General features: G+C 42.0%; 1 protein-coding gene across 1 annotated transcript; it reads left to right on the forward strand.

Annotated features, from left to right (window-relative positions):
• Window positions 1-26,413, forward strand: ahr1a (aryl hydrocarbon receptor 1a). The gene is made up of 10 exons (XM_042315041.1): window positions 1-581; window positions 971-1,155; window positions 7,922-8,013; window positions 10,629-10,718; window positions 18,190-18,304; window positions 20,161-20,288; window positions 21,294-21,496; window positions 22,186-22,295; window positions 25,844-25,985; window positions 26,228-26,413. The coding sequence occupies exons 1-10, from the start codon at window positions 529-531 to the stop codon at window positions 26,334-26,336; spliced, it is 1,227 nt and encodes a 408-aa protein (XP_042170975.1). The 5' UTR covers window positions 1-528; the 3' UTR covers window positions 26,337-26,413.
• The last annotated feature ends 493 nt before the right edge of the window (window positions 26,414-26,906 follow it).

Here is a 26,906-nt window from a genome sequence, read left to right on the forward strand (position 1 = left end):
TACCCGGTGGGTGGAGCTAAAGGGGTGTGAAAGAAATGACCACAAATGTCCAATTTCTGCAGTTTGCATGACGTTTGTTGTAGCTATGAAATTCTCGCGTGGCTAATGTTCGGCGAATATATTCCGATTTGATTTATAGTCTATCCGCGTTTGGCAAGGAAGCTCGCACGGCACGATCCATTGACGGCTCAGTGTTGGCAATTTATCATCATTCTCTTCTTTGAACTTTTCCACTTTCTCTAGCTAAATTAGGTTGTTAATATATGTAGCAAACATATTTCTTTTCGCTTAATAATGCAGGTATGCATTTAACTGGCTATATCGTTTTGTAGAATGCATGAAAATGCATCTTACTGAGTAATCGACCATGTTTTGGTTTGATTGTCAGCTAGCTAACATGATACGTGTTATTTAGCTAGCCTAGCAGAAGCAGGGATTTGACTGCGTACCCTGTCCTGTCAGCTAGCTTGCTGTCTTTCCAGTGCGCTTGGCATTCCATAGTACACCTTGGGAATAAATAGCACCAACATGTATGCAAGTCGCAAGAGGAAAAAGCCTCAGAGAAGGTACAGTCACGTTAGGTAACTGATCGCCGCTACAACAGCATAGCCAGCTAGTTAGGGGTTGTAGACAAAGTTATGTCACTACTAGTCTAGTGCATGTTAAGTATGCCACATCAGTGTGCAGAATTAGGATGCCTTGTGAGTGACAGTTCAATTGTAGTACTGTTATTATGTTCATGGAATAGGGTTGACTGACAGACTCCCTAGTCTGATTTGTATGAGGTCTGAATGAGGTACAGAAAGAAGCATGTTTAAACCTTGGACAATGATATTTCTTTCTGTGGACTCCATGAGTTGCATTCATTCACACTTTCGTAAACATACAGTATCTACCATTTAGGCTACATAACAAGACCGAGGAATATCATCACATGAGACATTGATGGCAGACATTCTCCTCCTCGTAGTGTGAAGCCACCTCCAGAAGGAGCCAAATCAAACCCTTCCAAGAGGCACCGGGAACGCCTGAATGGGGAGTTGGACAGGCTGGCCAGTCTGCTTCCTTACCCCCAGGATGTCATCTCCAAGCTGGACAAACTGACCATCCTCAGGCTTTGTGTCAGCTACCTGCGTGCCAAGAGCTTTTTCAATGGTAAGGCATGATCATAACACACCCTATTGTCCATATTTAGGGTTGAATTATGTTAAGATATTATCGCTATGGATCTGACTACTGTCTGATTTTAAAACTTTTATTTAACTAGGCAAGTCAGTTAAGAAGACATTCTTATTTACGATGACGGCCTAGGAACAGTGGTTAACTGCCTTTTTCAGGGGCAGAACGACATATTTTTACCTTGTCAGCTCAGGGATTCGATCTAGCGACTGGCCCAACGCTCTAACCACTAGGCTACCTGCTGTCCTGATCAACTATATCAGTCACTATCAACTACTGTGGTGTCTGGGAGGCAGTGGCTAGATCTCTCTCTCTCTCTCGCTTGTCGCTCTCTCAAGAAAGGGAGGACTCTCTGAAATAACAGGATGCCATCAGGGTGTGTGAAATCCTGTGGAAAGTAACATATAAATGTGTAATCTTGTGATCTGTCTTAGCGGAAGTGCTGCAACAATAGATAGTTTTCTAGCATTAACCACATACATTATTAAAGGGTTCTGAGGGATCTGCCAAGGGAAAACTGTGACCACATCCTCCCCCTTGCAGGACATTATGTTTGCATCTCAAATGGCACCCTATTCGGGTCAAAAGTAGTGAACTATATAGGGTAAAAGGTGCTGTTTGGGATGCAGACTAGGCTGTTTGGACTCTAAGAAAGTGGGGCTGTGACGATACCCGTATTGCAGTATTTTTTTCCATGGCAAAAATGAAAACTCGAAGTAAACTCTTTGGTCATTTTAAAACCTGCTGTATGTAAAGTAGTGGCTATAGCTTGGAAAATAAATACATGTGACTCTGGATGACAACATAATGATGTTTGTTTCCAACATTAAGGCTTTGTTTTGTTTCCTTGCCATGATACTAACGAATATTGCGATACTGGTATCGTCCCGGTTCGAGTATCCATCCTCGGGACCCGCACTCGGCTGTTTGGACCCGCACTCGGCTGTTTGGACCCGCACTCGGCTGTTTGGACCCCCACTCGGCTGTTTGGACCCCCACTCGGCTGTTTGGACCCCCACTCGGCTGTTTGGACCCGCACTCGGCTGTTTGGACCCGCACTCGGCTGTTTGGACCCCCACTCGGCTGTTTGGACCTCCACTCGGCTGTTTGGACCTCCACTCAGTTGTTAAAAACAAACTGAAATATCACATTTACATAATTATTCAGACCTTTGTACTTTGTTGAAGCAACTTTGGCAGCCTCTAGTCTTCTTGACACTACAAGATTGGCACACCGATATTTGGGGAGTTTCACCCATTCTTCTCTATAGATTCCCTCAAGCTCTGTCAGGTTGGATGGGTAGCGTCGCTGCACAGCTATTTTCAAGTCCTTCCAGAGATGTTTGATCGTGTTCAAGTCCGGACTCTGGCTGTGCCACTCAAGCACATTCAGAGACTTGTCCCGAAGCCACTCCTGCGTTGTCTTAACTGTGTGCTTAGGGTCGTTGTCCTGTTGGAAGGTGAACGTTCGCCCCAGTCTGAGGTCCTGAGCGCTCTGGAGCAGGTTTTCATCAAGGAACTCTCTATACTTTGCTCCGTTCATCTTTCCCTCAATTCTGACCAGCCTCCCAGTCCCTGCCACTGAAAAACATCCCCACAGCATGATGCTGCCACCACCATGTTTCACCGTAGGGATGGTGCCAGGTTTCCTCCAGACTTCCTCCAGCTTGGCATTCAGGCCAGAGATTTCAATCTTGGTTTCATCAGACCAGAGAATCTTGTTTCCCATGGTCTGAGAGTCTTTAGGTGCTGTATACGGGGTATTTGGAAATAGCCACGGGATGCTTTTTCTATACCGACAATACAGATTAAACTATTTATTTGAAGTGTTTCAATACATTTTAATATTTGTAGCAAATGTTTTTTATTAAATGCCTGCAGTCAACTTGTGCAATACCTTAGGAGATGAAGCAGATTGTGTTCTTCATTTCACCAGTCACATTATTGTACATTATGAAGCTCACCATAGTTCCCCAGAACAGTTGAGCCAGTCACATTATTGTACATTATGAAGCTCACCATAGTTCCCCAGAACAGTTGAACCAGTCACATTATTGTACATTATGAAGCTCACCATAGTTCCCCAGAACAGTTGAGCCAGTCACATTATTGTACATTATGAAGCTCACCATAGTTCCCCAGAACAGTTGAACCTGTCACCTGTTTGTTTGGAAATGGCACAACAGGAGGAAACGGGAGCAGGTGAGTCCAGCTGTGTGTTGACATGAACCTGTTTTATATTGAGAGTCAGTAGAGTGATCAGGGACGTGCAACTATAGCTTTCCTTCACAGGAAAAACATTAGTGCAACACATTCGGCAGAAAATAGCTTCATTTTCATCAGATGGCAGCAGAAATGCCACCAAGTACATGAGCTTACAATGAAAAAGCAAGGTATGTTTTGCAAAAACTATGCATAGCCATCATATTTCTAATATTATATAAAGAATGTAGCAAGCTAAATTTCCTCATGTTTTGTTTAAAGTTCATCTGGCATTTTAAAGGTGGAAAATGGCTGGCTACACTGAGAAAAGTACCAGAGAAAAGTAGCTCCACATCAGTCAGAGTGCTGTCTGCTGATAGAATGATGGAGAACAGTAGCTACACATCAGTCAGAGTGCTGTCTGCTGATAGAATGATGGAGAACAGTAGCTACACATCAGTCAGAGTGCTGTCTGCTGATAGAATGATGGAGAACAGTAGCTACACATCAGTCAGAGTGCTGTCTGCTGATAGAATGATGGAGAACAGTAGCTACACATCAGTCAGAGCGCTGTCTGCTGATAGAATGATGGAGAACAGTAGCTACACATCAGTCAGAGTGCTGTCTGCTGATAGAATGATGGAGAACAGTAGCTCCACATCAGTCAGAGCGCTGTCTGCTGATAGAATGATGGAGAACAGTAGCTACACATCAGTCAGAGTGCTGTCTGCTGATAGAATGCCCATTCCTGAATTCTCATCTGAGTGGAGAAGTGCAACTGAAGCACAAAATTAGTCTAATGCAGAGCAGAAATTACAATAAGATCCATTTTACATCTGCATTTACAGAACGCGGGAAGATCTTTCTAAAGAGTTCAAAATTCTGTGTAAACGTGACCCCGAAGTTTAACTTGCTACTTAATCTAATTAATAAGGTGATGGGTCATCATATTGTTTTAGCTTTCTGCCATATTTGAGAAGTCAGTCCTTTGAATGTGTTATCTGTACAGCTGGCACTGCAATCTTTTCATTTCCTTGTTTTTTCTCCTCCGTTCTCAGCCGTCTTCTCCTTCCCCCTATTCTCCGAGCAGAGCAGGCAGATCCGTTGCCCTAGCGACTCCAGACTCCACACAGACACAGCATGTAGCCTACACATGCTGCTCCAGAGCCTGTACTGTTATTCCTTCAGACAAGCATGTGTCAAAACTTTGTTCATTTGCACAATGTCTCTCGTTCACAATCACTTGGAAATGTCAAAAAACCTTCGGTAGTGCCTACCTATGTACGTGTAACTTTACGAGATGGATTGCCTGTCTTTGCAATTTATTTATTTTCATTTGCGCTCATTAGAATATTTAGCTAGCAGCCTCCATTGAAATTTGTGTGCTAATTTTGTTGGCATTCTGTTAATGGACGCCTGTTTGTTTTTTTTGGCACCTCCTTGTGTACTAATAAGCCTGTAGTACTGTTTATCTCTGTATGCGAGAAGGACTGTATGACGATATGAATATCTTGATACTGCCCAACCCTAAAAGGTTCCTTCTTGACAAGAAGACATAATAAAGGGTAAGAATACGAACAAGGTAAATGGCTCAGTAGAATAGAATACATTTTTATACACTGCTCAAAAAAAAAATAAAGGGAACACTTAAACAACACGATGTAACTCCAAGTCAATCACACTTATGTGAATTCAAACTGTCCACTTAGGAAGCAACACTGATTGACAATAAATGTCACATGCTGTTGTGCAAATGGAATAGACAACAGGTGGAAATTATAGGCAATTAGCAAGACACCCCAATAAAGGAGTGGTTCTGCAGGTGGGTTCTGCATGAGACGGAGTCTACAACCCACACAAGTGGCTCAGGTAGTGCAGCTCATCCAGGATGGCACATCAATGCGAGATGTGGCAAGAAGGTTTGCTGTGTCTGTCAGCGTAGTGTCCAGAGCATGGAGGCGCTACCAGGAGACAGGCCAGTACATCAGGAGACGTGGAGGAGGCCGTAGGAGGGCAACAACCCAGCAGCAGGACCGCTACCTCCGCCTTTGTGCAAGGAGGAGCAGAGGGAGCACTGCCAGAGCCCTGCAAAATGACCTCCAGCAGGCCACAAATGTGTATGTGTCTGCTCAAACGGTCAGAAACAGACTCCATGAGGGCCAGAGAACACCAAGATTGGCAAATTCGCCACTGGCGCCCTGTACTCTTCACAGATGAAAGCAGGTTCACACTGAGCACATGTGACGACGTGACAGTCTGGAGACGCCATGGAGAACGTTCTGCTGCCTGCAACATCCTCCAGCATGACCGGTTTGGCAGTGGGTCAGTCATGGTGTGGGGTGGCATTTCTTGGGGGCCGCACAGCCCTCCATGTGCTCGCCAGAGGTAGTCTGACTGCCATTAGGTGAGATGAGAGATGAGATGAGATCCTCAGACCCCTTGTGTGACCATATGCTGGTGTGTTTGGCCGTGGGTTCCTCCTAATGCAAGACAATGCTAGACCTCATGTGGCTGGAGTGTGTCAGCAGTTCCTGCAAGAGGAAGGCATTGATGCTATGGACTGGCCCGCCCGTTCCCCAGACCTGAATCCAATTGAGCACATCTGGGACATCATGTCTCGCTCCATCCACCAACGCCACGTTGCACCACAGACTGTCCAGGAGTTGGCGGATGCTTTAGTCCAGGTCTGGGAGGAGACCCTCAGGAGGTCACCTCATCAGGAGCATGCCCAGGCTTTGTAGGGAGGTCATACAGGCACGTGGAGGCCACACACACTACTGAGCCTCATTTTGACTTGTTTTAAGGACATTACATCAACGTTGGATCAGCCTGTAGTGTGGTTTTTCACTTTAATTTTGAGAGTGACTCCAAATCCAGACCTCCATGGGTTGATAAATTTGATTTCCATTGATCATTTGTGTGATTTTGTTGTCAGCACATTCAACTATGTAAAGAAAAAGTATTTAATAAGAATATTTCATTCATTCAGATCTAGGATGTGTTATTTTAGTGTTCCCTTTATTTTTTTGAGCAGTGTATAAGTATAATACAGGAAGGCACAACTTATAGTCCGATATTTAAACATGCATTAGGGATGGGGGGTTTAAATTGTACATTCAATCCAACATTTGCAGAACCACAAAAAAAGCAAGGAAGCTGAAAAATGTAGACTGATTTGAATGTATTGCTTAGAACTTGTAGGCTATTAGTTGTCTGAGATGTAAACATTTAGCCTTCATCTTTACACGGTCTTCCCTTGGGGAGCCCTTTATATTTTGAGTGACTCAACAATTCAATTAGCTTGACTTGCATGAGGAAAAAGTCAGCAGAATAAAATGTTCTACTGTTATTTTAGTTTCCTCTGAGACCTGCTAGCAGCCAGGATTCCTGGCCTTTGTGTTGTGTTGCTGCCTGCTGCTGCTGTGGTGCTTTGTGTAATCGGCAGAGTTCCTAGACTCCCAAGGGGAGGGGAGAGGGGGGTGTTTGCTTGAGTAATCTATATTAGAACAGACTTGTTGAACTCTTGACTCCACAGACTCCTGAGGAGGGTTATAAAACAGTGGTCTCCTGCATCCCAAATGGCACTCTATTCCCTGTTCAGTGCACTACGCTTGCCAAGGGCATGGGCTCTGGTCAAAAGTATTTCACTATAGGGAATGGGATGCCATTTGGGGTGCAGAGTGTTTGATAGTCTGTAGTATGAGCCAACAACTAAACTTTGACTTGTTTAGATGAGTGAGAAGTGTTGACTCGGCTCTGATAAGGGGATGGGTGTAGGTTGATGTGAACCAGAGGTGAAGGGGGATTATTTTGGCCATCGTATGAGAATACAATCAAGATTGTGGACAGGTCGTCATTGTAAATAAGAAAACATTCTTAAATGACTTACCTGTATGAATAAAGGGGAAAAATAATTGTGGTTGCAGACTTCCTGAGTTATTCTGCTGCGGGGATGGGACTGCCTGAGAGGACGTCATTCTACTGCGGGGATGGGCAAGTCCTCGGGGGCCTGATTGGTGTCACACGTTTACTCCAGCCTTAGCTAACACACCTGACTCCAATAATCAACTAATCATGATCATCAGTTTATAATGTAATTAGTTTAATCAACTGTGTTTGCTAGACGGGGAGGAAGTGTGACACCATTCTGGCCCTGAGGACTTTGAGTTCCCTATCCACGTTCTACTGGCACAACTCTCCAACTGTAGCTAGGCTATAGGGCCCGACCAGCACAGTTGGGGTCTGTTCTCTTAATCACACTGAAACATAAGGCATCACACTGCACCATCTATCTGAAGATGATTTGCTGTTGCCTAGCCTATATGGCTACTACACTACACACAAATAGATAGGTTGATTTAAAATGCCCATCAAATTCTCTTCCACAGGAACAACTAGTACCATTAGGTCTATCTCACATTATTGTGAATGGGTCTCTGTCTGTAGTGATGCACTGTAACTGGTTCCTCTGCATTCCTTCAGTGTGTGATGGAAATCCTCTATGGGACAGCAACCTTAATCTTGATTTTATTGTGTTGCAGTGACCCTACAATCCACAGCCTCCCAGCGCCCAGAGAGTAATGTTCTGAAGAAGAAAGAACTTCACGTTCCAGAGGGAGAGCTCTTACTACAGGTTAGTGGGGTCTATTCAGTAGCCTGTTACTACAGGTTAGTGGGGTCTATTCGGTAGCCTGTTACTACAGGTTAGTGGGGTCTATTCGGTAGCCTGTTACTACAGGTTAGTGGGGTCTATTCGGTAGCCTGTTACTACAGGTTAGTGGGGTCTATTCGGTAGCCTGTTACTACAGGTTAGTGGGGTCTATTCGGTAGCCTGTTACTACAGGTTAGTGGGGTCTATTCAGTAGCCTGTTACTACAGGTTAGTGGGGTCTATTCAGTAGCCTGTTACTACAGGTTAGTGGGGTCTATTCAGTAGCCTGTTACTACAGGTTAGTGGGGTCTATTCAGTAGCCTGTTACTACAGGTTAGTGGGGTCTATTCAGTAGCCTGTTACTACAGGTTAGTGGGGTCTATTCAGTAGCCTGTTACTACAGGTTAGTGGGGTCTATTCAGTAGCCTGTTACTACAGGTTAGTGGGGTCTATTCGGTAGCCTGTTACTACAGGTTAGTGGGGTCTATTCAGTAGCCACCCTGTCTGTTACTACAGGTTAGTGGGGTCTATTCAGTAGCCTGTTACTACAGGTTAGTGGGGTCTATTCAGTAGCCTGTTACTACAGGTTAGTGGGGTCTATTCAGTAGCCACCCTGTCTGTTACCATAGCACTCCAGGGCCTGTATTCATGATAAAATAATAACTATTAATCCCACAAAGAGCCTGTATTCATGATAAGGTAAGTACTTTATTAATCCCACACAGGGTACATTTGATTGCACCAGCCAATACATACCCTAATAAAACACAACAAAGGAGAAACCGATATTAAAAGCAGCACATATTTTTGTCGTCTCAGAGTAGGAGTGCTGATCTAGGATCAGTTTGTCCTTTTTTTTTTTTTTTTTTAGATCTTAACGAGTAAGCTTACATTAACAGGACGTACCTGTTCCCTGATCAGTTCCCTGATCTTACATTGGAAAGTTATTGGTTGAATTGGGATGAACTGCAGTTGAACCACACCATGCAGGGCCATGTGGCATGTTAGCTTTTCCTGTCCAAATAATTCCAGAGTTAATCATATACTGTTGCGTATCTGATCCTTGAACTGTCTGATCTTTGAACTGACTCTACATGGAATAGGGTAGATACAAACACAATTGCTGCTTCCCAAATGGAACCCTATTCCCTGTATAGTGCACTACTTTTGACCAAATGCAACTTATTCCTTAAAAAAAAATGTTGATTTTATTGTTTCCAACAATACAAAACTTACTTTACCTTTATTTAACTAGGCAAGTCAGTTAAGAACAAATTCTTATTTACAATGACGGCCTAGGAACAGTGGGTTAACTGCCTGTTCAGGGGCAGAACGACAGATTTTGTACCTTGTAAGTTCAAATCCCCGAGCTGACAACCTTTTGGTTACTAGTCCAATGCTCTAACCACTAGGCTACCCTGCCGCCCATACATACATACCCATACAAACGACAACATCACACAAACAGACTATATCACACCTGCTGAGACAGACCCACACACCCCCATCACTCTCCACCACATGGCCTCAAACTGCACCATTTTGTTTCTCTGAGTCGCCCACACACTTTCAACATTTAGATAATAAAGAATTTGACCTTTCCATTGTGTTAAGAGGATTGGTTGATTTTCCTGCTTTTAAGCATGTTTTTTTCAAGATGAATGACGAGGGTGCAGTGTGAGAACCTATCGGTTATCTCACTGCACCCTCATATGCCATGTTTGAAATATGCAGACAGATGGATTAAAATAAATTTACATTGTAATAATTCTGACAGCCAACATTCTAACTCCGCCCATAACTTTAGTCTTTAGAACATTCCCAGAAAGCATGGAATATTGAGTCATACTTTTTGACCAAATGTATTGCAATACATAGGGAATAGGGTGCCATTTGGGACACAGACAAAACTCTATAGGCCTTTCAGTTCCTTTGACATTTCACATTTTGCTGTTTGCTCTTTATAGCTGTAGGCCTACTTCATATGACCACATGTAGTCTAGATGTGTGTAAACATGTATACTAAACACATATAAAGGCAACAATTGCAAAGATTTTACCGAGTTACAGTTCATATAAGGAAATCAGTCAACTGAAATAAATTCATTAGGCCCTAATCTATGGATTTCACATGACTGGACAGGGGTGGAGCCGTGGGTGGGCCTGGGATCGTCCAAGTAGGTGGGACTTACTGCCAAATTCTCTAAAATGACATTGCAGGCAGCTTATGGTAGAGAAATGAACATTCAATGATCTGGCAACAGCTCAAGTGGACATTCCTGCAGTCAGCATGCCAATTACACGCTCCCTCAAAACTTGATACATCTGTGGTGTTGTGACAAAACTGCACCTTTTTAAAGTGGACTTTTATTGTCCCCAGCAGAAGGTGCACCTGGGTAATGATGCTGTTTAATCTGCTTCTTGATATGCCACACTTGTCAGGTGGATGGATTATCTTGGCACAGGAGAAATGCTCACTAACAGGGATGATTTTATTTCAGCTCATGAAACATAGGATCATCACTTTACATGTTGCGTTTATATTTTTGTTCAGTGTATAACGGTATACTAGTCCGTTCTATTCCTCTCTCCTCTCAGGTGTTGAATGGCTTTGTTCTGGTCGTCACGGCTGGTGGCACAATCTTCTATGCATCCTCCACCATCCAGGACTACCTGGGCTTTCACCAGGTAAAGGCTCTTTAACCTCTCTATAAATGTAGTCTGGCTGACCCCAGCTCTCAGAGTCTTCCTGAGACTGGAATGGCTGCTTTGATGTGTCAGCACGAAGCATCAATAGTGAAGGGTTGGCTATCCCCATTTCAAATTGAATGAATCATGATCTATTTTTTTTTTTTTTTACATAGGACCACCCTTCAGCTTCCAGCCACCCCTTCAGGGATAAGCAAAAACACACTGTAGCTAGCACAAACCTTCGGAGTTTGGACATCGTTTGCCGCTAACATGATGAATAGGGTGCATAAAACATCACACACATTTTCCAAACGTTATAAAAACCCTTCTACACTAAAATGAGTGACACATAGAGAACTGCAACTTGTTAAACGTTACGATCTTGTGGCTAGCAATCAGCAACTAACGTTAGCTAGCATTGTTCAGCCCATAGAAACCCAGACAGCTAATAACTTTAGCTTGCTGCCTATCAAATCAATCTGCCAGCTAATCAAATGTATGTTTTATTTCAAATTGAACTAATTCGCTAATTATAGGCTGAACATTTCCTTAACCCACTAAAGTTATTAATTTTCCTTCTTGGATGTCTTCGATTTACATAGAATCCATGCAAGATTCACATTTCTCTACTATCTAGCTAACTACTACTGTACTACCGATGTTCAGTTCTGGCAAGTTTCCTCCCTGCCTCCTAATTTTGCATGAACTACCTTAAACATTAATAGATTACCAAGATCAGACTACAGCAAGTATGACAAGGAAAACCAAAAGAGAGATTAATCCTCTTTCCTCAAGTCAGCCTAGAATGTCTAATGTAACAATTACTACTGTAAAGATAAAACAGAGAGCATGTGCAACATTTACTACTGTAAAAACGATTGCATGTGCAACATTTACTACTGTAAAAATAAACCAGAGTGCATGTACAACATTCCCTTTATTTGACAGGATGATATAATGCATGAAGCAAACATGGAATGAATTTGAAATGTGAAGGTGTAAACTCAGTGAAAATGTAGAGTGAAGGTGTATTTCATTCCTCTCTGTACTCTGGTGCAGTGGAACAATTCTTGTTTAGGCTGATTCTGAGGGAAACACAGAGACCAACTACAATTGGACCATAGAACAAATATGGCTCAGCTTGCTTTATGGAGAGTGCTTCGTCTAGTATGCACCTGTAATTAAAAAGTTATTCACACCGTATATGTCATCACTTTGTTGATAATTTGTCATCACTTTCAGTCAATAATTTGGAATGAAAAGGTCTAGGTAGCCTAGCCAGCCAGTGCATTTGTGGCACACCTCATATGTAAGTGTTAGTTCTGACTGTGATAAAAAAGTAGGCTATAGATTCTTAATTCCCATCCTCATTCAAAATAAATAGTTATTGAAGCACATTTGATTACTATGCTAGTAGTTCTTGCATTAAACAATGTTATGTATGGAGTTTCCATAGTTTAATCCAGTAAAAGTACTTTCCGTAATGCCTCTGTCGTGGAAATTCTACACAGGGTCACCCAAAGTCAATCTTAAATTAATAATTCGTTATTATCCACACTGGAGAGGTTCCAACCAACTCAATGCATCAAGTACACATGTCGATCAGGAGCTCTTACAGGACAGTCATGTTAGTTCTCTTATATACTGCAGACAAGTTATATTTGCATGATTTAGCTTATTCATCATTTCATAATTAATGAATCATTAACGTTTGCTTCATTCATGTGACCGAACAATACCTCATGAGGCTTCTTCTCTCTAGCCTGAGACTTTGAAACTGAGATATTGGGGCGAACTGCCAAATTGCACATTTGTAGATCCTGATATTGAGGATTTGTTCAATCATTCACTAGCATGAACACAGAAATTGGTTATTAGAAGAGCACAAACATAAAATGCTCCATCACATTCCCTCTTACCAGTCAATCTGTGATGATTATCATTATATTTTAAGGTAAGCATTAGATTATAGCTTCTCTCAAAAGGTACTATACTTCTGTTAAAGGGAAATCCACACATAAAACCGGACACTTCATCATTTAAAACCCTTCATTCTGGGTTATACAATCTAATTAGTATGGTAATACTATCATCATAAGAGGTTATACTGCTATTAACAGGAGTGAATTTATATAAAATACACACACATGCACAGCAAGTTAAATAACACAATTAGGCAAAATAAGAAAAAAAACATATGCTGCAGCCCATTTTTGGTAATTTGGGATCCCCAACTTCCAAACAGGGATTCCAACCAAGTTGCAGGTGTCCACTCTGTGGGGAATTATTCTTAGCAACAGTGGAAATGTATTTGGTGAGATCAGTCATATTAGAAGAGTGATCTGGGACAAAAGTACAACTTTCATCACCAATGATTGCACATGTGCCCCCTTTACATGCCAAAAGATAGTCAAAAACCTCTCTGTTTGGCAGAGCCAATTTATACAATTCTTTTTAGCATCTATGTTTCTAGAGATCTCCAGAATTTGGTCTAGGGCACATCCATATTGAATTTCACAGGGAAGAGAGAGCACACATTATAACAGTTTCACACCAACCTTGATATGAATGAGATTAGGGCAATATTAGCCCAAGCTACAATCTAGTGGCTCATCACATTTTCTGGGCATAGCTTTGTCTCTAGAAGCCTTTCCAAATCATAATTAGAACTATTGATAAATTATCCAGCACAAATTTATAATGACACTCCCCCCTTAGTGCTTCACATTGGTTCTCTCACTCAAATTTGAAGACCCTCAATTCAGCACACACCTATACAGGCCGAATTTACATTGACACAGTATATTCATCTTATATTTCTAGCATGAACTTTTTTCATCACAGCCTTCATTTGTGGTAATGACAGATTACCTCAATGCATTTCTAGTCTAAAGTACTATACATTTGCTGTGTGCAGACCTCCACAATCAACCTGATACCCCAAATAAACAATTTAGGACAACCCTACATTAATTACGGGCACGGTTGACTACACCCCCCCCCCTCGGCACTCATTCTTGTGGCGTTTCCGTTTGTCCTCCCAATGGCACATGTTCAAAATGGATGGCCCTTGATAATGTCCCCATTTCTCTCACCTGAGCCGCCACTGTTCTTTCCAGTCCATTATGTCTTGTCCATTTTCCTACCAGTTCTCCAGCAGCATGAGAGAAGTTTGGATGGGATCTCTCCATGCTCACTCCACGTGGACACATGTTGCACTCCTGAGAAAATTGCATGAGAGAAAAGGCAGTTGATAGTTTCGACTGGATGCTGTGTACAGGTTGCTGGCTCGGACTCAGGTTCCAGGTGGTGAAGGACCATAGTGAACGCCATTGTTGCCATTACTTCAGCTGGTTAGTGGGGGTGAGATTCACCTTGTTCTCTGCCTAATTAAACCTTCTATGCATCTAGATACCATCTGTGGTCACCTTCACCATAACCTCGAGAGAAGACCGACCAGAACAACAGTTTAGTTTAGGGCATATCTGATTCCGGAAATCCAGACAAATTATTCAAATTATTCAAATTATTCACAAATTATTACTACTACCCATATTCTTATACATTTTTTTTCTTTTCACCTTTATTTAACCAGGTAGGCCAGTTGAGAACAAGTTCTCATTTACAACTGCGACCTGGCCAAGATAAAGCAAAGCAGTGTGACAAAAACAACAGTTACACATGGGATAAACAAACGTACAGTCAATAACACAATAGCAAAATCTGTATACAGTGTGTGCAGATGAAGTAAGCAGGTAAGGCAATAAATAGGCCAATAGTGGCGAAGTAATTACAATTTGGCATATTTACACTGGAGTGATATGTGCAGATGAGGAATAAAAATCAATGTGCAGTCATGTGAATCACAAGTGCAGTCATGTGAATAAAACCCATTTGCATATTTACCAAAGGGCCCCAGGGGACTGGTAATTCCCCCTATGGACACATGACTCACATCATGATTCATGCATCACAAAAAAATGACAACACTGCCTGTTAAATACAAATAAAATTATAATTACAACCCTTGATAACTCCATAAGGTAATGGTCAAATAGACTAGAGAAAGGTGTCCCTCATTCAGGGGCAGCGCTCTCTCTCTCTCTCTCTCTCTCTCTCCTTCTCGTGTTCGAATCACACACAGGAATGTTGATAAATTATAAACGTCTTCCTAATTCTCTAGTGTTTACGTAGCCCATTTTAAATCTCAACCAATGTCTCTAGTCTTTCTAATGAGGGTGATCAGGCCTCACCAGAAAGTCAGAACAGAGGTCAATCAACCCCATTAAGTGAGTGTTTCTTTCCCTGTACCTCAGACATTACTTCAAGATATTTCAATCATTTCAAACATTTTGTGTATCAGGTTTACAATGGGATTGTAAATTTCTTTATCAAGAGAATTTACATGTGTACAACCGAAACTGTGACGATAGATACTTCATTTGTGTTTCCTTTTAATTAAGGTGCATCCTTTCTAACCTGTGAAAAACCCACGAAAACCTAAAATAAAAAGACCCCACACAATAAATCAGTAACACCACTAACAAATATTCAATATATATAGATACATAACAATATATATAGATACATAATCATTTGTAAAACAACACTAATTTTATAAACAAAACAAAAACTTGTCCTGGAACAAAGAAAATAAACATGTACTTAGTTTTCACTGTTAGATTTGAATCGGTCCTAAAAATTCTACATCGTTAATCGAGTTTACTGCATCTTAGGCAGGAAGTCTTGATAAGTGTGCGTTTACAGAATTATACTTCAGACACATCAGATGATACAGTGTCCCGTAAAGCTGAATAGGCACCTAAAGTAAAGAATCCTAGAGCCCCTCCCATCTCTTGTCATCTTGGTCTTTTTGACCTGTTGCATACAGTTCTGTCCTGACTGTCCCTGGGACATCAACTAGTCAAAATATGAAACCTGTTGTTTAACAAATCTGATAGGACCTTCAAAGAGTTGGTGCTGGCTTATCAGCTCAATATTTGTTACGAAAAACATTTACTTGAATCTACTTCAATTCTGGACACAGTTCCACGCAATGGAAACATATTGTTTTAGATTACATTACCTTAAATCATTTATGCTACCCAAACTATAAAATTGAGTAACAATAATTTAACTTATCAAAAATGTGTTTTATTCATACCGCTGTCCCAAATGTCCCCACGGTGTCCCTTACAGCATGTTTGAGTTCAGTTAATACTGGCTGCTATCTATTGTTCCACAGGAAACGTATCTCTAACCCAAACACCAGATGGTGGCCTCTAATTTAATATCAGTCCCAATGCACAATCCATCTGTTCGTCATGTGACCTTATATTGAAACATTTACTCTTCAAATTACTACGATATTGCATTATTAGAGTGCTATCTGAAAGCCACATATTACCATTCACTTTCTTATTTTCACTAACCTCCATATCTGTTTCCCTCAACTAGGACTTCACACTTATTAAATGTCTTATTTTAAGATGAACTGTAGATGGTGTGCTCTATCCATAATAAGTCTACCGAGCAAGTTCTACCGAGCAAACTCAAGTAACCAATTATACTTTCATACATTTGTAACGTCAAATCTAGTAACCCATTATACTATTAATGTCTCTATTTTGTACACCACTTACGTACGTCTACGTTTGGGTGTGCAAGTTGTATATAATTATAATTTTGCTCCATTGTTACTATCAAATCTCACGTAACCCAGTATACTTTTCTTCGCCAATTTCTCCTTTAGACTAGTTTTCTATTCATACATGGGTTTAGATATTTACACTAGTTCTATTTAACAGCATATTCGGGAATAGTCCTTTCCCCTTTCATATCTCTCACATACACAGATTCCCTATATAACGTTACAGATCCTAAATGCCTACAGACATCCATACCACTCATGTGCATCAATGACTCTAAATGCCTACAATAATACCTTGTGCTATTATCAGTGTTTCTCAGACCATGTAGACTATCGTTACACACGAGTAGTGGCTGCAGACACATTTAGACACTTCATAGTTATTATGCATATGTAACTTCAACAGTTTCAGTGGTTCTCTGACCACGTAGACACCTTTTATAAATGCCTACAGACAATTGTCACTGAGGCTTCTCTGGCCTCACTCTATCCTTCTCCTAAGACCAGCTTGCCGATACTTCCTATACATTTATAATAACCGTAGATAACATTATAGATCGAAAACTCAGCTCACAGAACAGGTTGGGGTATCCATTCAGACACGTACTCAGTAATCTCCCATATTACCTCTTTCACACCTGAGCCAGTCCCCTGGCAGCTCTCATTCACTCAGCACTTAATAGTAATAATATCTCTTATTATTCTCAATTTCAAACTCTAATCCAAATTTCATTCATCTTAATATCCAAATTTCTATTTTCTTATTGTCCAAATTTCAATCACCTTAACATCCATATTTCAATGAGCCTAACACATCCTTTCCACACTTCCACAACTCTCACATCCACATTCACTTAGTACTATTTCCAAACACACTCGGTAATCTCTAAGACTAGCTCTATCTTTCTTCAGCCATGTGAATCACTGCCACGGTTCCTCTATAGTCTCTACAGTCCCCATAGTCTCTACAGCATCTATAGTCCCTGAGCATCACAGTCCCTATAGCATCCATAGTATCTAAAAACCCTCAGCATCCATACTATCAATAGTTTATATAGTCATAAATGCTATGGTCTCTATAGACGCGTCTTTCTGCATACATATAGAATAACACACACACTTCCACACATTGACTCAGTACATATTATCCACATTTCAATCCGCTTAATAGCCAAATGTAAATCCTGTTATCCCAATTTCAAATAGCTTAATACTATCCACACTCACAACTTTCACATCCACATTCACTACAATCACACAACTCACATCCACATTCACTTCGTGCTATTAATTAACTAGTGTTACCCCCCATTTTTAGTATTACATTGGTATTGAATACTGCGTTGTTGGGGTTAGGGTTTGCACGAAAGGCATTTCACTGTACTTGTGCATGTGACTTTAGAACTTGAAACATTGGTCTATTTTATAGGGTTAAAACATCTGACTAATGCGTAAGCACTGCTTATTTACTAGTGTCCATATCATTATTTGTGTTACCTAACGGTTTGCGTGTGAATTTCACCGGTCACACCGGACAAAGCTGATTGCTCTGGTATTTCCTCAACATGAACGAAAGCCAGGACCTAAACAGATACCAAGTCTAATAAGTCCATTTGGGTATCGGAACTAAACCCAGGTTGAATCTAAGGCCCAGTACAGAGCACATTTGTAGAGTACAAGTCAGGACTAAGATCCATCAGATAAGTGATGGGAAGAGGAAGGATGTATTGTCTAGCAACAATAATGTCCATGTTTGCATTGTTTTCTTGTAGTTTACTAGACTTGTATTTGGTGATGGTGGATGTTTTTGCTTCTCAGTCAGACGTCGTCCATCAGAGTGTTTATGACGTCATTCATATGGAGGACCGAGCAGAGTTACAGAGACAGCTCCACTGGGCCCTGAACACCCCTGACACCGGACAGCTGGTCTCAGGTAACCTCCAACCCCACCCTCATCCCTGACACTGGACAGCTGGTCTCAGGTAACCTCCAACCCCACCCTCATCCCTGACACTGGACAGCTGGTCTCAGGTAACCTCCAACCCCACCCTCATCCCTGACACTGGACAGCAGGTCTCAGGTAACCTCCAACCCCACCCTCATCCCTGACACCGGACAGCTGGTCTCAGGTAACCTCCAACCCCACCCTCATCCCTGACACCGGACAGCTGGTCTCAGGTAACCTCCAACCCCACCCTCATCCCTGACACTGGACAGCTGGTCTCAGGTAACCTCCAACCCCACCCTCATCCCTGACACTGGACAGCTGGTCTCAGGTAAACTCCAACCCCACCCTCATCCCTGACACTGGACAGCTGGTCTCAGGTAACCTCCAACCCCACCCTCATCCCTGACACTGGACAGCTGGTCTCAGGTAAAGCTGCATTTTTCACCTGCACTGGAATTAGTTTTTCACCACACAGTCAGCCGACATGCAATTTGTACCAGCACGTCTGTTTCTTATAGGCTATCACTCTCCAATCCACACTATCTAACCTATCTTGCCCCAGATCTTATATTAATTGAGCTCCCCCTGCATTGGCAGGTTCCTTCATTATATATATTAGTCCTAGGGTGTCTGCTACCTAATGTTCTAAGTCCAGCAGCTCCATGTATGCTGGTGAAGCACAGGGAAACATGGTATCTACTAGGAAGTGAAGAGAGCCACAAAAGGAAATAACCTCCTTGAATGTACAGTATCTCTGCTGTGTCAGCCAGGAATGTAGGCCTAGATGTTCTAGTCCATCCAACTGGTCTATTGCAGTCGACTGGTCGATCTCCAAGGCTTTCCAAGTAGATCGCCAAACATTTCTGTATAAAGCCCAACAATAAAGCCTTGCATTCCTATTTTTGTATTACTTTTACACAATGTTTGTTTTCGGTGCACTTGATTCAGCTGTCCTGCACGCCGGGTAGGTTGAAGTGTTCCCATTTTGTCCCATTTCATGTGTCTGACGGTACAAACTCCACCTACCTGGCAGGTCCGGATAGCAAATCAATTGCACCTATAGGCCTACCGCTGGCCAATGAGATCTCAGATCACTGTGTCACAGCTTCCACGAGCCCACAGTGAAGTTGATAGTCGACTACTGTGAGATTTCAAAACTACTGCGAGTAACAAAATCATGACTAGAGAGACTGTCAACAAATACAGTGAAGAGATGCTGTTTTTATGAGTGAGTTCATGTTTAAGATTTTATTCAGCACTGTACAACACTTTTTTTCAACACTTTTATAAAGCCATAAAACACCCTCTACCTATCCACTCAGCTTGTGTCTTTCTAAAACCGAGGAGTATTTCACATTCTCTGGTCATACGAGTAACGTTGTTTCCATGGGGAGAACCATATTTTTTGTACGGGTCCTTTGCCCTACTCGTGTTACACTGATCATAGAGGACTGGTGTTTTACTATCTTTGATATTATCCAGACAGTCTGTCACTGTATTCTCTCTCCATATCGTAGTGTGGAGCAGTGTTTCACCTTGGACCAGAAGTGGCACCTGGCTGGGGTGAGCCTGACCTAGGCCCAGCCCTGGATAAGAAACTCTTACCTAGCATTCTGTCTTTCCTCAGTAGGAAATGGCTAATGACATGAGGCATAACATTCTGGTTTGTAGTGTGGGGACGAGACTGTTAACAGTCCCCTCCGGGTGAGGTTTGCAGCTCGGGGTGAGGGCTGCTGCGAAGAGTTAGTCTACTATATGAAGATACTATTTTCTCTAGACATCCTGTAATTCACTATTATAGCTATAGTATGTGTAACCCCCCACCTCTCTGGCCTTTGAAGATTCATCCTCGCCACAGGATGTCACAGTCTACAAGCCAGAGGCACTCCCACCAGAGAATTCCACCTTCCTGGAACGCAACTTTGTCTGCAGGTTAAGATGTCTCCTGGACAACTCCACTGGCTTCCTAGTAAGTTCGTGGAGGAAATCTCTGCAATTTCTGGAAAATCTAGGGAATTTTAGGGAAGGATTTTTCAACCCTAATCATTTAAAATAATAATTTAAAAAGATTACTTGTGAACAGTGTACTACAGCGCAATGCAAATCAACTCTCATCTCCCGCTGATACTCTTGAGATTGTAATTGTATTATGACAGCCACTGAAGTCACTTTCTTTGAGGATGAGTGGCGTGTCAGGAAGGGGTTAAATATGTGTTGTCCTGAAGTGGGGGAATCAGTGTGAGGCTTCTCCAATTCCCCTTTGAGTTCAGGAAAGGGTGGGGCCAAAGACTGCTTATCCAGACCAGGAAGTTTTCCTACAGATAGCGTTTGCAGTCAAGCTTTGAGAACACAAAAATATTCTCTACTTTTTTTGGATTGTTTTTGCATTTCTCTACAGTTTTGTGAATGTCAAGTTATAATCACTGAATAATTAGATTTAGCTGGAATTGGAAATTGTTTTCTTATTACATAAACTCAGTATTGTAGCTTAAATCCAGCACCACCCCAACATCAATATATGTGAAAACGGCATGTTTCTATGTTCTGTAGTAAAAAAGTGAGGAAGATGTGTTTCCAATGACAACCAATTCATAGACAATTAGGAGGCAATTAGTAGGTAATGCCTCCTCATAATTGGTTAAAATGTGCACCGATGATATCATTGGAAACACTTATCTTCCTCCATATTTTTTACTACAGTACATAGAAAGATGCCATTTTCTCATATGTTGATGATGAATAGGAAGTTGAACATTTGTGAAATTTCCCTTTAAGGTGCTACCAGTTGCATGGAGAAAAGTGTACTCAATAAAAAGAGCTCCAGCTCATTGATAATCTTGACGCTCCTTCCAACAGTTTAATGGGATCTTATTTAACCAATGTTCCTGTCTGAATCGACCGTCATCAGGGTGAAATAGGGGGCCATTTGGGACACAGCCCTGACTATGTTTAATGGCTATTCCGCGTTCTCCAGGCCCTGAACATCCAGGGGCGTCTAAAGTTCCTCCATGGCCAGAGCGAGAGGACAAAGGAGGGCAAGGCCATCCCGCCTCAGCTGGCTCTGTTCGCCCTGGCCTCTCCCTTGCAGCCCCCCACCATCCTGGAGATCCGCACCAAGAACTTCATCTTCAAGACCAAGCACAAGCTGGACTTCACCCCCATTGCCTGCGACGCCAAGTGAGTGACGATAACAGTAGTGGGCCTGTCTAGTGGGGCTTACTGCCGCTAAGCACCTTCAATACCACTTCACTACAATATTTTACATTGAATTCAAAGCTTGCCGTCTGAATGGTAAATCATTTTATTGTTCACCTGCCCGGGTACTGGAGTTGTGAACGAGCTATTGAGCTAAATCTAGTACAATGCATCACGTGTCTTGTGAGATGTATGTTTTAATTGTATGTGGTCCCTGTCAAATAAACCTAATAATTCAAATCATTTATACATTTTAAGAGGAACCATCAGCGCAATCTCATCATATTTGAGATTATAAACTGGGTGGTTCGAGTCCTGAATGCTGATTGGCTGAAAGCCGTGGTATATCAGTATACTGTATACCACGGGTGTGACGAAACATATATTTTTAATGCTCTAATTACATTGGTAACCACTTTATAATAGCAATAAGGCACATTGGGGGTTTGTGGTATATGGCCAATATACCACGGCTAAGGGTTGTATCCAGGCACTCCGCTTTGCGTCGTGCTTAAGAACAGCCCTTAGACATGGTATATTGGCCATATACCACACCCTCTTGTGCCTTAATGATTAATTATGCTTTTAGATCACAAGTGTGATCTATTCAGAAGTAGGGAGGGGACATGTTTTGATTGTGCTTCCTGTGTTTTTCCTGTCCTCCTGTACAGAGGGAAGATGGTGCTGGGTTACACTGAGGCTGAGCTGTGCAACCATGGCTCGGGATACCAGTTCATCCATGCTGCTGACATGCTGCACTGTGCTGAGAACCACATGAGGAGTAAGACTGCTCTCCTGCTGCACACAGTCCTATCATGTAGTGTAGTTCATGGAGACTGACAGACCGAGATCAAAAACGTGCGGGTCACATTTCAAACGCACAGTGTTGAGTTGCACATTCTACATGTTGAGTTGCACATTCTACATGTTGAGTAGCACATTCTACATGTTGAGTTGCACATTCTACATGTTGAGTTGCACATTCTACATGTTGAGTTGCACATTCTACATGTTGAGTTGCACATTCTACATGTTGAGTAGCACATTCTACATGTTGAGTAGCACATTCTACATGTTGAGTAGCACATTCTACATGTTGAGTAGCACATTCTACATGTTGAGTAGCACATTCTACATGTTGAGTAGCACATTCTACATGTTGAGTAGCACATTCTACAGTAGCACATTCTACATGTTGAGTAGCACATTCTACATGTTGAGTAGCACATTCTACATGTTGAGTTGCACATTCTACATGTTGAGTTGCACATTCTACATGTTGAGTTGCACATTCTACATGTTGAGTAGCACATTCTACAGCCAGTGTCCTTGAGGGGACTTTCTGAACAGATTCATTCCTGCAACTTCTAAAAAATGAATGGTGTTTTAAGATATGATAAAACAAGACCACACTTTATTAATCCCTGAAGGCAATTTTGATTGAAATTTGATTTAGACTTTGTGACAAGCAGAGGTGTGAACATTCAAACTTTTATACAAAGTTGGGATCCTTAATGTTATGAAAAATCTTTTTTTTTTTTTGCTAAAATCAGTGCAGTTAAAATGTTATTTTCAGTTTTATAGCCTAACTAAACGGTATGCTATAAATGCCTGTGGAAAGTTGTGTAATTTTAAAATGAAACCTGAGGCTACTTTGGTGAATTTGCAAAACATGCAAGACAAGACATCATTTTTGCCTGCCCCCTCCTTCGGCTGGCTCACCTGCTCTTTATTAATGATGTGAGTGTGTTCAGTCTTCGGTCTGTTGTGTGTAATATATCCTAGCCTATTCATTGGTGATAGGTACGGCTGGGTGATATGGCCAAAATATCATATCAGGCAAAAAACAATTATATTGACGATAATTTGTTTTTGAATAATAATGTTCACAATTTTCTTTGAGAAGTGCGACCCAAGGGTGGCAACACATACATTCTAAGTGATTTCAATGGGTCTCCATTCTGATTGTTGTATACTGTTCAATTCAACTTCAACCAAAAAAAATGATTGAACTGTTGGAATCATGGAAATAGAAGGATTATTCTAATTCTATAGTTGGAATATAATAGTGGGCCATTTGAATTCAGTGTTTGACATGACTACGAATGAAAATGCCAGGGAAGAGTTGTTGTGACAGGGTAGGAACTGTTGGTAAGTGTTTCCTAGAGGACCCTATAATCTTTGGCTACATTGAATGTTCTCTTAGCTACTTCATGTAGCTAACATATTCTTGCTTCGCGTTTTCCTCCGATTTAGACAACATGTTGATTTAGGTCTACACCATCACTGGTATTGTCAGGCTGTATAGCTAATTACGTTTGCTCTGACTCAGTACATTTATTAGCTAGCTAGCGATTAGCGGCTAACAGGATTTAGGCCCAACTTGCTAAGAAAAGACAACTAGCTGTTTTCAGATGTAAGAAACACAAATCAATAGTGTAATTGTAGAACGCTAGTAAAATTATAGTAAGAAGCAAGGTGAAAACAGCATTTTCATCAACATTGTTGCATGTGCTGCATAGCCCATGCAATGCATGGTGCATGCCTAGGTCTGTCTGGAAAGCAGCATGGAAAGAGTGGACAGAGATGACTCAAGTAGCGAAGTAAACTATAAAAATGGACTTTACACAAGGTGTACCACATTTAACAAACCAAACATTCAAATACCGTTATAGAAGGTCAAGTAAAAACCCAAACCGGTCCCTGCATCAATGCCCGTGTATCGTCAAATACGGTACAGCGCCCAGCCCTAGTGATAGGCCCTGCTTTGCTGAAGTTACGAAACATTGCAAGCCAAGAAATGGCAAGATACAGCATTCCATTACCGTAAACTCACCCCATTCCGTACAAATGTGCGCAACCGCAACATTCAAACGAGGCTACAAAGAAAACTAATGGGACTGTGTTTACGTCAAAATCAGGGGTGTGAACTAAGTTTCTATTCAAGCGTTGATCGACATGGTAATGGCTCTATAGTATTGGAAAAAGTTGAAAAAACGGACCCGTTACATCTAGACGTGTCATGTCATAACGTACAGCACTCTTAAAGCTACTATTTCGGTGTTAGTCTCTCTCCACCAGGTGTAGCACTTCTATCATCCTTTAAAAACAATGGACAGTGACGGGGTAAGGGGGATACCTAGTCATTATTTGCGTCTTCACTGCAAGCGATCACGACTCTCAAAAAGCTGTTTACTTCTGAAGATCACTTTATCACTGCCCTAAAAACTCGATTCAAATTCGACACAAACCTTCAAATAGGTATGTAATGACACATTCTATAAACTCTTTATAGTGTTTTTTTTTTTTTTACATTTTAGAGGCGATAAGTTGATAAAGTGAAAAAAAGCCATTTTCCCACACGACATCTCCTTCTCACTATCACGCATTAGTTTCGCTTCCCCACCCTCCATTTTTAAAAAGACCAGACGGGGCTCTTTGCCTGCTTGAATTATGCAGAAACGGGCAATGTTTAGGTCATGTAATTGATTCTGTTGGAAAGGGGAGAAATTGTGCTTTACAATGGTATTGACATTACAGTTGATCTGGAAGTATTACGTTTTTGGGGCGCTAAAATAAGGGCAATTGTACGGACCAAGGCGATGTACGAGTTTACGTTAGGAGATACAGCTTTTGATTACAGATAGATAGGCCTAGTGCGTGTTTCTGACTGTTTGCCTGGTGGCCGACCTGCCTATAATGTGCGCCTCCTCTCTCCCTGGCCCTCGCTAGCTCTCTATGAAAGATGCCAGTGTTTGTGTTCTCTGAAGTTTGGCAACTAATAATTCTCCTCCGTTCCAAAAATACTGAATCTTAGGGGTTGATTCTTAGCGCAATCTAATCTTAACACTCAGAAACAGGAGTCGACAGCGGGAGTCGTTGTGTGCAAGGAGTCGAGTAATCTATTCTTTTGGAGTCGACTCTCCACACTACATCATTGTCGTTAACTTTTGAAAAATGGCTGAGAAAGGCAAGTGACAGCAGCGAAGTCCCGTTAAATGAGAAGGAAATGGCAACTTTGCGAAGTGGAATTGAGGTACAGGAATTGTACTACAGGTGCAATGCTTCAGCATCTGAAAAGGATGCATCGTGAGACCCAAACCGTTGCTGGCAGCTGCATTGTCAATTCACATGAAACGTTATGAATTTTCTGTATCTTTTTTTACAGAAACAGCAAGGAGAAAAATTCTGTTTAAATGTCAGCTTTTCTTTTGTTCACCATATGCCACATCCCAGGTGACTTTTGGTGATGTTTTTAGTTTATCAGTTAAACTGCATATCTGCTGTGTAACTTGGTTAATGTGTGTGTTTGTGTGTTTCCATGCCCAGTGATAAAGACCGGAGAGAGTGGGATGACAGTATTCAGGCTGCTGACCAAGCTGACAGGCTGGGTGTGGGTGCAGGCTAACGCCAGACTGGTCTACAAGAACGGACAGCCTGAGTGTATCATCGCATCCCAAAGAGTCCTCACGTACGTCTCGGCAGGCACACACACACAACCTCATTCTTTAATGTCATTCCATTGGGGTGGCAAGTAGCCTAGTGGTTAAGAGCGTTGGGCCAGTAACCAAAAGGTTGCTGGTTGGAATCCTCAAGCTTACTAGGTGAAAAACTGTCAATGTGCCCTTGAGCAAAGCACTTAACCCTAATTTCTCCTGAAAGTCACTCTGGATAAGAGCGTCTGCTAAATGACTAAAATGTACTTGTTTTTAGTGATGAAGAGGGAGAGGACAACCTAAGGAAGCGGAGCCTCCAGCTGCCTTTCAGTTACACCACTGGGGAGGCTCTTCTCTACAACACCAGCTTCCCAAGACTCTGGTAACAGGGGACTCCTTAGCAGGCGACACCACCGGCCCTGCAGGAAACATCACCAACAACAACCAGGATGGAACCCTGGACCCTGACTCACTGCTGGGCTCTCTGCTGAAACAGGACAAGTCCATCTACTGCTGCTCCCCTCACACTCAGAAGGAGCTCCAACTCCCTCTCCAACTCCAGGAGGAGGTGGCAGGGGTTCCACAGGAGGAGGTGGCAGGTGATTGTGGGGGCATCTTCTCCAGCAGCTGGCAGGAGGGCAGCATCCTCTCTGTCGGAGAGTGTCCTCTTCAAGCAGGAGCCGTTGGGGGTCGGGGTGGCGGGGGATCGACGGCTTCTCATCGGAGGACAGGTAACTGATCACTTAATATTTATCTTATGTGTATCTGTGTGGTTGCTACTGTTTATGTAACCTTGACTGCACTACACATTTCCCAATTGTGACTATAAAGATATTGATTTGATTGACAGAGACAGGGATTTGTGGAGCTTCATGATGAACCTGGGCATCAGTAGGGAGGACCTGGAGCTTTCCAGCAGGATGAGATGTTCCTCGATGTGGATCTGGACACTGGCC

Source organism: Oncorhynchus tshawytscha, unplaced genomic scaffold (assembly GCF_018296145.1).
Source record: "Oncorhynchus tshawytscha isolate Ot180627B unplaced genomic scaffold, Otsh_v2.0 Un_contig_4294_pilon_pilon, whole genome shotgun sequence".
In the NCBI taxonomy this organism is placed as follows: domain Eukaryota; kingdom Metazoa; phylum Chordata; class Actinopteri; order Salmoniformes; family Salmonidae; genus Oncorhynchus; species Oncorhynchus tshawytscha.

Coding starts and splice junctions, on each gene's coding strand:
- ahr1a (XM_042315041.1), top strand. CDS start 529: ATGTATGCAAGTCGCAAGAGGAAAAAGCCTCAGAGAAGGTACAGTCAC. Junction 18,305..20,160: donor CACCGGACAGCTGGTCTCAG/GTAACCTCCAAC, acceptor TGGCCTTTGAAG/ATTCATCCTCGCCACAGGAT. Junction 21,497..22,185: donor CCCATTGCCTGCGACGCCAA/GTGAGTGACGAT, acceptor CCTCCTGTACAG/AGGGAAGATGGTGCTGGGTT.